At 32.8% G+C, this 15,094-nt stretch overlaps 1 protein-coding gene across 1 annotated transcript in view; it reads left to right on the forward strand.

The window, feature by feature from the left end:
- CSMD3 (CUB and Sushi multiple domains 3) overlaps positions 1-15,094 on the forward strand; it is a 602,810-nt gene that overhangs the window by 353,406 nt on the left and 234,310 nt on the right. The window contains exons 18-20 of the mRNA XM_071553967.1: positions 260-447; positions 2,867-3,055; positions 11,969-12,085. Of these exons, the coding sequence (XP_071410068.1) occupies positions 260-447; positions 2,867-3,055; positions 11,969-12,085 (494 nt within the window). The remainder of the gene's footprint in view (positions 1-259; positions 448-2,866; positions 3,056-11,968; positions 12,086-15,094) is intronic.

Consider the following 15,094-nt stretch of genomic DNA (forward strand, 5'->3'; position numbering starts at 1 on the left):
CAGTGTTTCTGGCTTTTGTTTCCTGCAATACATATCAGCTCAAGGAGTTTAACCTTATTTCTCATCTTGCTAAGGCACTAACCTGAAATGTTATCATTATATTAATAATATACAATAATTAATATTATTGTATTAATATTGTAAAATAGATATGTGGAGGGAAAAAATTGTCAGGGAAGGAGCATAGTTTTAAAATACAGGTTTATTGAATTTAACTGTTTCTTTAAATTTGTGCCTCTGGGTGTTTCCTCAATTCCAGATTTCAGACTGAACTCAATTATGATGTTTTGGAAGTTCATGATGGACCAAACTTATTATCTCCACTTCTGGGATCTTACAATGGTACACAGGTCCCCCAGTTTCTGTTTAGCAGTAGCAATTTCATGTATCTTCTTTTTACAACTGATAACAGTCGTTCTAACAATGGATTCAAGATTCACTATGAAAGTAAGTAATTGTATTTGACTTTCTCTTCCTCAATGCTTATCCTAGTCATAAATATATAAAGGTTTACAGATGTCATATTGGATAAATCACTGTTATTTCTTAATCTGAGAAAGATTTAGGGATGTTAAACTGCAAAAGGAATGACCAGTAAATTTACTTAAAATTTAATGTCATTTATGTACTGCTCTGTGCTTTAAGAATCAAAAGATGACAATGGGAAGCAAATGCCTTTCTTCTGGATGATGTTTTAAGGCTTGATATTCTTGTATGTCATACAATATATTTTTGTGTATGTAAAACTCTATGAAATCAGGAAGATTATGAAAATCTAAGAAAATTACTCTTCTGATTGATATATCTGCATCTCTAACTGAAAGTTAGGGGAAATGCAGTTTACTGTAATAAGCTGAAAATCAAGCTATAGAATTGCTTGATTATGGATTTTTAGGGTTGTACAAACCTGCCTATGTGATTTTTTTCTGACCTAGAAGTATTCTTTTGATCTTATATAGTAATACAAACTACAGTGCAGAAAGTATCTGTAAGATATCATACTTTATGACTTCTTAAAATTCATACAAGTTAATATTCAATTTACTTTTTGTGTTTCAAAATGTAGCTTTTATTATCTTTTTAAGAGTAATAATATTTCTACTGTAATCACAATCTGATTTACTCTGTTCACAAGCACATTGTTATCTTTCCATTTCTGTTTCATACACCAGCTTCTTGGAACTACCACCACACAGTTTTCAGATGTTCTTAATTTTTAACTCTATTTTTTTTTAAATTTTCACTATTCCTGACCACTAATGATATGGATATTGAATACAATCCACGTGGAGGTGGTTTTGCCAGGTAAAATTTAGATTGATTTGAACTCCAGTGAATGTGAAGTTCAGGTTGTTTATTACAAAAATATGTTATTATACCAAAATTCTTAACTGTCCTAGTCTTCACCCACAGAATCTCATTTTTATCATCTTCTACATTGTAAAGAGGGAATGATTTTATTGAGTTCTGATCCATTCTGAAGTTTGAGGAATGGCTATCTTAACACCCCAGGAAAATTAGATTAATATTTCCAGCAGAGATCATTAAGTTCTTGAAAGTGCTGAATAATGTTAAATGGAATAAATTACTCTTTGGGAATGTTACCAGCATGAATAGGAAACCTGCACTTATTCCAAATATTAAACTGTTTCAATTAAATAAAGCTGGAAAGGAAACCTGAAATTTCATTATTTAAGAAAAAAATTTTAAAAATCCTCAATTTCATTAAAGGATCTTTTTTTTTCCTTGACGTTGATGCAAACCCCACAGTATTATTTACAGTAGAAATAATAAAGTTTTAATATCAGAGAACATTGAAAATACGCATTCTTAACATTTGTACACAAGCCAAACAATTTTCTGTTTAATAGCCCCTGTTTATACACAGACATCTAATATTAATTTTATTTTTATTAAATTATTTCTGATTTCTCATCTTGTATTATCCAGTACAATCCAGTACAATTTGATTTCTCTTTTAGGAATAATAAGGACTAATGGTCCCCTATTTATCATTTCTCCCTGCAAATATTGTATTGAAAGCTGAATTTTTTTCTTGTCTTTTATGCTAGTTATTTCTTTCCACACTGATTTTTTTTTTAATAAGGAAGAATATTTTATGACTTCTGTGTAGGAATGAAAGAAATAAAACCCAAAAAAAAGAAATCTTACACTGAATACTTATAATTTTCCTACTTCAGTATTATTCCTAAAGGTTTGTTTTGGTTTTTTCCATGATTATCTTATAATGAACTTCTTTCTATGAACTTGATATATGAACTTGTCTCTGTGAGATAATCTAAAAGTTTTAATTTTTAGCACAGATTGAAATCTCCTTTATCAAGTCAACTTCTATTTTCTGCTATTCTTTGTCTTCTCAATGTCTCATCTATCAAGAATATTAAGTATGAGTTATTTATATAAATAGTTCATCTATGTAAATATTTCCAGAATCATTATCAAAAGAAATAAAATTAATTTTAGCTATGCTAACAAATTATGATCAGGAAAAATATAAAGGCTGGAAATCAGAATTTGAGTGATCATCAAAGCTTTTCAACATCAGTATCAGGTACAAAATCACTTAATGTTACTGAGATAGAATCAAACTAAATATCCTGTAAATCATGTGATACTTTTCTTTGCAACAGTGGCAGGATACAAATTGTTATCCTTAGCATCTTATAATGGTAACAGAGAGAAATATAGTGCAAAGATAATTCACTGTAAATGCATGATAATGAAGCTTTCACTTGTTAAAATGCTTTTAAAAATATATATAGGTTGTGTATCTAACTTTCGTTTTACTTTTTCTTATTTCTTAATTTAATTTAATTTTATTTTTTTAATTTTTTTTTTCATCTAGGTGTAACTGTTAACACTTACTCCTGCTTGGATCCTGGCATACCAGTGCATGGACGTCGTTATGGACATGATTTCTCTATAGGTTCCACTGTCTCATTTAGTTGTGATCCAGGTTATAGGCTGAGTCATGAGGAGCCTTTGCTATGTGAAAAAAATCACTGGTGGAGTCACCCACTCCCAACTTGTGATGGTAAGGATAAATGGGTTAAATACAGAGTACCTTAAAATATACAAATTTTGCCAAACTATTATTACTCAAAATGAGTCAAATATTGAAGCTTGGAAAACCTCTATTTCCAGAAAAAAAAAAAAAAAGAATAGAGGAAATAAATGTCATATAACTCTGTGAAGAGACATATAACCATTAAAGCAGAGAATGATATGTAATTATTTATCTCTCCAGATTACTGAAGGTATATCTATCTGAATAGAAGTTACTGGGAGTGAACAGATTACAAGGTGTGGTGTGTTCACCTTGTCTAAATGCCGAGTGCCACCCAGCCGCTCTATCACTTCCCTTCCCAGCTGGACAGGGGAGAGAGCAAGGTGGGAGGAAAAAGAAATGACACACACCATGGGTTGCGATAAGGCAGCTTATATTTATGCAAAAAGGGAAAAAAAATTGAAAGCAGCGTGTACATGCATAAAGCAGAAGCAAGCAGTTAATCTCCATTTCCCACAAGCAGCAATGGCTGGCCACTTCTCTGAAAAGCAGAGAGCTCCAGCACGTGTAATGCTTGTCAACAGGCAGCTATTGCAAGGCAGTGAATGCCTCCCTTCTGGCTCCTTGCCTCAGTTTTATACCTGGGTTGACATCATATGGTATGGAATATCCCCTTGGTCAGTGTGGGTCAGTGGCCTTCCTTAGTCTCCTCTTAGGATCTCACCCCTGACTGAAGGACTGTTACAGCGCTGTGCTCAGCAGATGCCAAAACATGGGCTTGTTATCAACACTCCTCTAGCTACTAATGCAGAGCACAGCACTCTAAGGGATACTATGGGAAAATAAATTCTGGCTCAGCCAGACACACTACACAAGGTTAATGTATATTTGCTTGTAAAGTACTCATTACAAGCTACAAATATTTGCGTTTCTGTATCCATCTATGGATACAGGTGTACCAACATATAAAACATGCAATGAAGTTTATTTATACCAGACTTAAGACCTGGATTTTCTCCTGTTTGATGCCGATCACTGTGTTCCTAGATTGTTGCCAGAACTTGATACCTTTCAATCATTGTAGGAGTTATTAGGGCCACATTATACCTGATCATTAAGTATATGATTATTAAACCAGACAAAAGTGGGATAGAGTAATAGGTCTCCACCATATTATTAAAATTTCTATTGTAAAATTATCTAGTATTTTCAGTCATCTCTTTTAATCGAATTGTTCATTTTAAAGTTTTCCCAGTTAGGATGATATCAATTATATGTAATATTAAAAACATATATTTTAACATTCATTAAATTGTGTTATTTGAGATGTTTACTTCTTGAAATAATTTTCTTGCTTGGAGCACAACACACGTTTTTCTGATGATAAAATTGTTGTTAGGAATAAAAGAACCATTTAAATCTAGGATAGTATTTAACAAAAAATTTCTTCTGATCTTTTATGAGCTACACAATGCACATGTTAGTATGTTTTTCTGAACCAGTTCTTAGTGTCTCAGGACACTCATTTAGAAAGAAAAATATAAATCTGAATGAAGACTGATGAAGAAGCTCACTGAACTATGTGTGATTTGCTATATGGAAATCTTCATTTTCAGTGTATTTCTGTATTTGAAAAACTGTAAGGATTTTCTTGGCCTTCAGTTTGTGTAGATAGGAAGTGCCTTGTGGTCTTTATATTTCAGTAAGTGGAAAGTGTCAGTAAATGATGATATTAAAAACGTGGTGGTAGGAAGGGGCGTGAATAATCACTTTCCTGAAAATGACACTCCTAAAAGCCCATTTCCTAAAAGATTCTATGTCTCACTCAGGTTTTGGAATGAAGAATTACAGGGTTTCCCCTATTTGCAGTCAAGGGCATTATATTTTGGTGAACAGGCCTTAAAATTAAGATGTATTTTCTCATGGTGATAGGCACTAATTGGTAACTAGGTAAAACAACCAGTATTAACACACTTTGTATCAATACTGCACTTCATTGTGAAATAAATTTACATATTATGATAAATTTCTTCTTAAAGGTGCTAAACTAACATGCAATTCATTAAGTAAATTAGGGGTTTTCTCTCCAGAGCACATTGCTAAATGGCAATTGTCCATTCAATGACTACATTCTGAAGGTAGGATTAAGTACTTTTATTTTAACAAATTTAATCAATTACTGGTTGAACTAATTTTAATTTCATTGCTGATTTTCTTCTTTAGAGGAATGTTTTTTAATAGGATCCAGAGTCCTTGCAATCCCAGGGACAAAAGGGCACTTGTTAAATATGCAGTTCTTTGCATAAACTGAAAGTATGGGTTTGTATTAATCATGCCACTAATAAACACATCAATCGCTGCTATTGCTCATTCAGTATGTTACTCTGATAGTTTCTAAGAAGCATAATTCATTTTTGATCATTCTTTTTAGTAATTGCATTGCTTTTTCAGAAATGCATCATGTATTCATATGCAGACAGACCATGATAATTGTGCAGACAGATAATGACAACTCAAGAATGTATGAGTTTGGGAGGAGAAGTGGGTAGAGAAAAAAAATTAAACTTAGAGCAAGTTCCTGCTCAAAGCAGAAGATGGTGTTGACTGAAAATCTATTCTTTGAAATACTGCTAACTGATTTTTTCATGATGTTTTTGAATGTTGCACAGATAAACGTCTGCCCCCCGAAATAGAGATAAAATAAATGGTTTTGAGATTTGCTGAGAAAATATTTCTTGTACTACATTTATACCATTCTTATCTTACAACTACATATGATACACTGTGTACCTATATATCTGGAAAGTGCTGAATTTCTCTACTGTAATCACCTTCCAGTGCTTCACTAAAAATTCTATCTCAACATGCCCTTTCTATATGAATATTATAAGAGAATTTTGTTTTTAAACTTTGAATATGTGTGAGGAAACCTACTCTACTCCATATATGGATTATTTTAATAATCCCAATTAAAAATACAGGAAAATTAATGTAAAAGTTAGATACCTAATTAAGAGTGCAAATTGCTCTTTATTCCCTTCTTTATAACATGAAATTGAATTCTAAAAGATAATAATTCTTATTCATTATTTGATTTAAAGTAAATATTGTTATTCCACCTGATCTTCATTTACGTAATAAAATTAATAAATAGAAGGAAAAATGTTAAAGAGAGATAGAAAACTTTTAACGTTTACACTGAAAACCCCTAGACGTCTAAATGAATTAGAAAATAGGACTACGCAGACACAACAGACATATTCAGGAAATATGGCTGAGATGTTATGCCATTTCTGTTGATATCTCTAAGATAAAAATAATACTTCTATTAAAATACAGCTCTTAAAAAACTATCTGCAAATATTGTGGTAGAGGCCAAAATTGGAAATAGATAACATATCTCAGTATATTTTAGATTAAAATAAGAAGGTAAAAATGCAAGTTTGTATTGTGAGTAATCTAGGCTACACTAGTTTCTGTTAAAATAATCTCTTGTGTATTATAACTCAAGACTAAGAGTTTCTTTCTGGAAGCTGATTATGATAATTTGATGTCCATATTTTTTATTTACCACTACTGAACTGCATCCCATTTTAAGATTACATCTTCTGTAATTAGGGAAGACAAATGCTGAAGTTTCTTTGTCTATGAATCACAGGATATAAGATTCAAAGTCTACTTCACTGTTTCAATAAACTACATTTTATGTGTCACTTTTATTATCAAATTTCACAATAAATGAAAATCACCTTAAAATTACATTTTCAGTTGGAAGTTAGAGTTAATTAAGCAAATGAATGTAAGAGACCTTTGTGTGTTTGTGCACAGATATATTTGTTCAGAAGTATATATAGATAAACACATTTACATATAAATAGGTTTTGCTTTTTTTTTCTCTGTGATTCTTTCTGAACTAGCATATGGCATTAGTCTTTTGCCATGATACTTGAAATTGAAAACTAATCATTATTACTAATCAATTATAGTTGTGTGTTTTCTCTTCCCTTCACCTCTGAAAAACGTAGTTTTCAGTTACTTGTACTTACAACAAAGTGAACTTACTGATAAAAGGGGGTTTTTGAAGGTTTCTCTTCTTATGAATATTTTCTCTTCTCTGAAAAAGTTGAGGTGCATCATTGCATGTTAGTGTCTGAGTTATGGTTGGTGATCCATGGCTAGTCTTTTGAAAAAATCTTTATTTAAGAAAAGGATAGGTGATACAAGTTGAAAACATGGAAAATGTCAATTTCCAAGCTATCACCATCTTCAGTCAGAGTAAAAAGGGAAAACTCTATGGCTTTTTTTTCTTTACTGCATTACTAGTGAACACCATTTGTAGAAATACATGGGTAAAAGTTTGCATCTATTTTATTTATATATATATATATATATATATATATATATATATATATATATACACACACACACATATATATGTGTGTGTCTGTGTCTGTGTCTGTGTCTGTGTGTCTGTGTGTCTGTGTGTCTGTGTGTCTGTGTGTGTGTATACACACACACATATGTATATCTGTGTTATCTTCCTCTTGCTTCACCAAAATAATTCATATGTTCTTTTGATAGTTTTCTGTCCTTTTTGGATATAGTGAGTCTCTTCTTCTCACATCCAGATTTCTTGACACTTCATATTTTTGCTATACTCTACATAATTCTGAGACTGACTTGTGTTACAACAAAATAAATTAGTTTTACATAGTAAATTTTATTCATAGATCTTGGGTGACAGAGAACATAATTGGTCATTGTTGAGCTTTATTCCGTGGTATAAAAAACAAAATTTAAGAGCATTTTCTGTGAATAAATTTTAAGCTAGCTATGCAGGATGACCCCTGCAGGAAGGGAACATACAGACTGACTTCTTCAGTAAAAAATATATATGTACAAACCAGAAGACATGTGAAAGTGAAATGGAATAAAAACCTCAAACATCTATGAACAAATATGTCATAATGCACTGTCAAGCGTCCTAGCAATATGTTTCTGTAGCATAGCTGCCGAGACAAGACAGACAGGTAGGAACTTGCAATTGCTGATACAGTGGTCATAGAGATGGAAAATGTATTTACAGAAGAAGATTAATAAATCCTGTCTCATCTAACTGATCCAAAGTCATAGATTCTTATATGGTTTGCCAGCCTACAAATGTGAGACCCTAAGAGGGCAGAGAACATAATGACAGTTTACTAGAAGAACAAATGGATAAAAATAGACCTTGAATAAATTTAGGCTATCAGACTATTTCAAGTATTGCAAGATTTATTTCCTATAACAGTTTTATAGTAGCATGAAATATGGCATGAAATGGAACTTTGCAATTTTATGAATGACACAAGTCAAGTGTTTTCACTACAACTATCCATGTATGCCAGGTATGAAGCATGGGCTGTGTCTCCCACTGAGAAACTTATGAGTAGCCTGACTAAAGCTTCTGAATTCGTCTGGGCCAAAAATTATTTTCCATCTATATAGGGTCATTTCTAATCTAGGCTTTCTTGCTGTCACTCTTTTCTGTGATTGATCATGCTAGTGAACTAAATAATTTACAGCAAAAGAAAGTGTAAGTAATCAGCCTGACACTATAAGAATTTGTTTCACCTGAACCACTGATGTAGTCACTGAACTCCACTATTAAATTAGAATCTTCATTCATAGTTATCCAAAACTTGCTTCTTGAATTGTCACATCATTTCTGATCACACAGTGCTGTAGAAGTACTTTATAATATATTTCCATGTACCTGTCTGTATTCTATGCAGTCACTTTTAGATTTTGTTCTCTTTTTTTGTTCTTTTTTTTTTAATTGTTTTTCACTCTATTTGGAAAACATGATAGTTAAGGCAAAAAATTAGGTATATCTTAATTCAACTCCTCTGCTTGCATAAAACAAGAAATTATTCATTAGTGTGTTAACAATGCATTATTCCATTTTCCACATAAAACCTCCACTTTAGTGCTTCAGTTATTTGCTTAAGAATTCACTCTACTTTTGTTCTTTCCTAGCCTCCATCTCTGTATGATCAGATAAAGTGAAAGAAAGGTTTCTTGTAGAATCTGGAAATATGTGTGTTTGCTGTTTGCTATTTTTGTGTTTATTTTCATGTCTTTCCGTTTTCCTTTGCATTCTGAAAAACAGTCCAATACCAGTAGTCATATTATATGCTTGGGCTGTTTGCCATCTTATCAAGGCCAGTGCACATTTCCTATTTCAGATTTATCAACTTGGCTTTATTTTCTAAAATGCTGGGCCCTTGATGCCTTTTTTTTTTGCCATCTGCTAGCCTCCACAGCGTTACACTGAGTGCCTGATGGCATGGCATGGATGTTTTATCACCATTTGCATTTCTGAAAGGTTTTCCAAACACCCACTGTAAAATATAGGGGGGTTTGGTTTATTTTATATGATTATAAAAACTAATTGTATTTTCTTATTTAATGGATAAAGTAGATAATTACCATGAGAAGCTCCACTAGCATGTCACAGCCATGATTCTGTTTTGCTAATATCTAGATATAGCAAGTTCAGGTGGTAAGTGGGCAGTATTTACCTTTACTGTCTCTTCATCAGAGAAGTGAGGAGGGAAATTAATATAGAAGGAAGTTATTTGCCTGTGGCAACAATAAGGAGATTGGGAAATTGTGGTCCTAGAATGTGCTATTTCAGCCTGTGGTATTGGATTTGCAAATTTTCAGCTTACAACTAGACCAAAAATTCTAGAATTTTGGCAGGAGAAACAGCAAATAGAAAGCAATCATAAGGCTATCCAGACAAATAAGCATGTTTAAAACAAACAACAAAAAAAGTTAGTTAGAATGACCAAACAAATTTGAGGCAAAAGAGGGCAGTGTTCATCCTAGATTAAGGAAGAAGTTCCATGTCTGATTTATAAGAAAACTGTAATTAAAGGTATACTTCTTTTCATTCAGTGCCCTGAAAAGAGTGATGGCATGCAGTCCCATAACCTCATTATGAAAAATTATTTATCTTTATGAAAACATTCCACAGTGCTACTTAAGTGTCTGAAAAATGCATATATCTCATTGAGACAAATGTCTGCTTTGGTACAGCGTGAGGCAGAAGGTACATTCTAGATACTCTTTTAATTCACAATCTGGCTTGTTCTCAAATCAGTTTTGAATGTACATCTAGAAGCAGAAAATTATGACATCAACATATTCATTCACAAATATGTAACATTAATAGCAAAGGCAAAAATGGATATATAATTCCCATCATTTACCCCACTAATGTATAGCAGAAATTGCCTTAAATAGAATAAATATCAAGGTATATCAGAAGAAACAGCATAATGTAACAAACTGCACAACACCTTTCTCCTGAGAAAGTATGTAGATATTTGAGCACATATTGAAAAGCCAAACTTTTCCCACCTTTATGATTAATACTGTTGAGTGCTGCATTAGTAGTTCCTTCTGATTTGATAGGAGGAGGAGGAGCAGGTTAAACCAGTTAGTCATCTCTCAGAAAGAGGTATTTCTCCTCCAGTCTGTGCCAGGCTCCCTCTCTCACTCTCATTGTTGTGGCAGTGGGCTGGGAAGCACAGACACAAGCGACAAATAGGCAAATGACACCTTATACAACAAGGAGAAGAGGGATTGATAGTTGTATCAACTAGAATTACAGACACGTAGCTGTCACTTACATACCTCTAAAATTGCTTTTCAAGAACTTTAATATGTGCTAAAGAGAAAATCTTACTGTTAAATACAGGAATGCTGAGTACTGGCTAAGATTAAGGTGAGAGCTCAAAAAAACTATGGCTGTAACCAACAAAAATTCTGAAAGGACATTGGTTGAAAGCTTGACTACTTATGGCTGAAAAGGAAGAGTTTGTGTTAAGTACTTTGGAAGGACAGCTCATATGAAGAACTGCAATCAGTTTTATTAAAACATTCTATATTATTTGACCTTCTAGTGACAATAGCATAGTTCACTATTTTCATTTATGCTAAAATATGTCTACAAAATAATTTTGGCAATGCGTATAATTAGGCTAAGAAAAATAAAAGAAATAGTGGTTTGTAATCTTTATTAAACAAACAAAAAAAAGTAGTACTCGTTTGTCTTATAATGTATGTCCTGAAATAATCTATATTCAGACAACTATGATGTAATAACTTACTTTGTACTGAGTATTAGTCATTGTTATTGATATATGATAATTATAAGGTATGAGTTTTATTACTAAAAATTACTCAATTAATTTTGTATTTCAAAAGCTCTGGAATGCCAAATTGATGATTAAACTGTAATGGTGAACTGTGAGGTTATTTTTTCCAGTGTTATAATGACTAATTTTTTTTTTTTAATTTTGTGTTAATTCAAGCTGTACTTTAATTTTTGTGTTGCTCAACTACTGATTATTTTCAAAAAGTTTCTATTGAAACTATAGAAAGGTTTATTCTTTTATTAGCACTTGTCATTATCACTTGCATTATAGATATAAATGCATACCAAATAATTATATACAAGAAAGCATGTCATGCTTTCTTGCAAAAATATTTTAAGTTAGGAATTCTTCAATGGCGAGATCCACTACACACTATTTTAACTCTACCACCTTGGCTCCTATATTTTCTGCATTCATCTCTGCTGACCTCAAGACTTTCCTAAAGTCTCCAGAAAACATGAAAAAACATCTAAGGAAGCTTGATTTTCATTTCCTTATGCCTATTAAACACATTGTTTATTCACTCATGTTTTTTTATATTGTGTAAAAATAGCATTTTAGAATGTGTAAAAATGTAGATATAGCTGAAATTGCTAAATAGTTCAAACAACTACTTCTAAGTAGTTTTTAAAGTCATGATTTTTTTAAAATTTCTTATATTTTCTCTCCTCTTTAACTTTTCTATTGTTTATATTATTATTAATGTTGTTGTTATTTTCTTTGGGTTTTTTAGCTCTGTGTGGTGGAGATGTTAGAGGACCTAGTGGAACAATTTTATCCCCAGGTTATCCTGATCTATATCCAAATTCTCTGAATTGCACATGGACTGTGGATGTTACCCATGGAAAAGGTAAATAAATCCTTTTCTCTTTTTCCACTTTTTATTTTTGTTAATTTATAAGTTCATCATTCTGTGCTATAAATGTAGACCTAGGTTAGCAGCAAAACACTCAGAATTGCATTTCTGGTTTTTGGTTTTGTTTATTCTAATAGCTCCTAGATTTCTGTAAGTGGACTAGGCCCTTGTGCTTCCCACAAAATGGAAAGTCAATGAGAAAGAATTTTATAATGACAGATCACAGAAGCTGAAGGCCAGGAGGCTTTTAAGAAAGAGATGGCTATTCATTGAAGGCAGATTTCAATAAAAAGGTGTAACCTTTAACTCTTCTCTGAGAGCTTGAAAAATGGACACAAATGGAAGCTGTTATTTCCAAATAGCAAATTTGCCTTGAAATAATGTGTCCTAGTTGCTTTCAGGTGAAAGGGTTTGCCACTAGATGAGAAGAGATGGGTCATACTTTTAGGTTTTTGTTCGTATTTTATATTAAATATGGGAGTGACTGCATAGTACTCTTGTACTATGAGAGGAAAGAGCTAGAGAGGTATAAGATTTAAAGTTATGGAAAGAGACAAATAGAGGTAGGCGTCATAAAAGAAAATGAATACAAATAGAGCAAGTGTTGAAGAGCACAAAAAGGAGAATTACATCGTAACACTGAAAAGAATACAGGAAAGAATGAAAGGGAGAAGAAAGAAGACAAGTTCAATTCTGAATTTCGTCAGTCTTCTTCGTGGGGGTTTGAAAAATGTGATGAAGTATGTTGATGATGTGTTCCTCTAAGTAAGAGTTATTGATAACATAAAAATAAGACTTCTGATATGGAGAATTGTGCTCAGATGTGATACCCTTTTTCCATCTTGTAAAAATAGTGTGATAGTTCCTCATCTAGGTGTTAAATCCCTCTCTCAAAAGTATTTCTCCAGCTGTCCATAATCTCTCTTGCTACGAAGTGATACCATTGTGTCAAAATAATTTGATGCTAAGTATCCACAGTGAAAAAGCATCCTGAAACTACTGATCCTACATTGGATGCTACATTTGCCTTTATTACCTCTAGGTATGATACTTGGCTTTTATAGATTCAGGAATATAAATTTCTGTGATTTTTTTATTCTTCTGCATAACCAAGAAAGACTAATGGAAAGTGTAAAGAAACTGTAGCTTGGACCCTGCCTGAAAAGCCATTAATAGCATTAATCAGCACAAGCTTTGTAATCTGAGAATTGAAGGAAAGTAGCAGAGATCAATGAGTTTAACTTCATGAAGTAATTCCTGACATAAAATGTGAATTCTACAGTAAACATGAGCTCAGATTAAGCCACATTTTTCAGGTTTCTTAAAAGACATTTCATTAACACTTTGATTTTTCTTAAATTAAAAGTGGCATTATGAAGAAAAAACTTTGTGAAGCTTTGCTTGTTGTTTTGCTTGTTTTGTTTTGTTGGGCCCGGGGAGGGTGGGGGGTGGGTTGTTTTTTCAGGGTTTTTTTTGATTTATCTCTTTTCTTAAAACCTGAGATAGAGAAGTACTTAAATTTGGGATAAACAAGAGCTGAAATTCTCAACATTATGACATTTCATGTGAGGCTGTAACCACACCATATATAAAGGGTCTCTTGAGAAACAAATTTACAGAAATAAAATGTACAGGGAAAGACAATAGTGCAAAAACAGACATTTATAAGCACATATACACTGATACTTATACACACACACACACACACATATTAATGCAGTCACATTCTTGTTTGATTCAATTTCATGCAACATACAGGCTGGGGTCAGAGTGGCTAGAAAGCTGCTCTATGGAAAAAGGACCTGGGAGTGCTGGTCAGCAGCCAGATGAACATGACCCAGCAGTGTGCCCAGGTGACCAAGAAGGCCAAGGGCATCCTGGCCTGTATCAGGACTAGTGTGGTCAGCAGGACCAGGACCGTGATTGTTCCCCTGTACTCAGCTTTGGTGAGGCCACACCTTGAATTCTGTGTTCAGTCTTGGGCCCCTCACTATGAAAAAGATATTAACGTGGCAAAGACTGGACATGAGGAAAAATTTTCTTCATGGGAGAGGTTATCAAGCATTGGAACAGGCTGCTCAGAGGAGTTACATCCCTGGAGTTACTTGAAAGATGTGTAGATGTGGCACTTAAGGACATGTTTTAGTGATGGTCTTGGCAGTGTCAGATTAGTGGTTGGACTCAATGATCTTAGAGGTCTTTTCCACCCTAGATTATCTATGATTCTGTAAGCTTTATATTATTGTATAGAAATGTTATTAAGGAAAAACATTAAGTATGAATGCAATATTACAATTTGACTTCGGCATTTTGATGTAGTTGCTCAAAGAACTGCTGGAAAAACTGCAGTGAGGATTTTCTCAGAGTAAGAAATAGTGTTCGAACTTCTCATATTTTGTACTTGCTGGCAAAAGATATCAAAACTTCAAGTTCTTCCTCTTGTACTGCATGAAGGAGATAGCTCTCCTTTTATGACAGTAAGTCAAGGCTTACTTAATGCACTCCAAATTTCTAACAGTAAGTTTCTATGTCTGAGTAAGGCTACTTCTGTATTTAGTGGACAAATGCATATATCTTCAGATGGTGAGTCATCTCACTTGAAAAAGTATCTAAAGGAGATGGAATGACTCTTATGTTACAACTGCATGCTGCTATTACATAATAGCAGGCAATTAAATGTGTAGATTTAATTAAGATATGTATTTTATGTCTGGATATGCTGTATCGTTGGGAAGAACAGTTTCTGTATTTGTACATGCTGTTCTAAATAACGTAATATACAATATAAAGATACATGTTTCAATTTTACTTTTCAAGTGTATCTAAAGTTTTAGAATTCTGAAAAGACTATTTATGTCCGTGTGGACCAACATTATGATTCCTCAGTGCTCATTAAAACTAGATATAATTTTCTTTTATTTTTTTTAACATTTGTAGGCTAAAGAATAGGACATGTATTTTAAATATCGCTAATATGTCTATTAATTGCTATTATTTATGCAG

The sequence above is a fragment of the Pithys albifrons genome, chromosome 4 (genome assembly GCF_047495875.1).
Source record: "Pithys albifrons albifrons isolate INPA30051 chromosome 4, PitAlb_v1, whole genome shotgun sequence".
Taxonomy (NCBI): domain Eukaryota; kingdom Metazoa; phylum Chordata; class Aves; order Passeriformes; family Thamnophilidae; genus Pithys; species Pithys albifrons.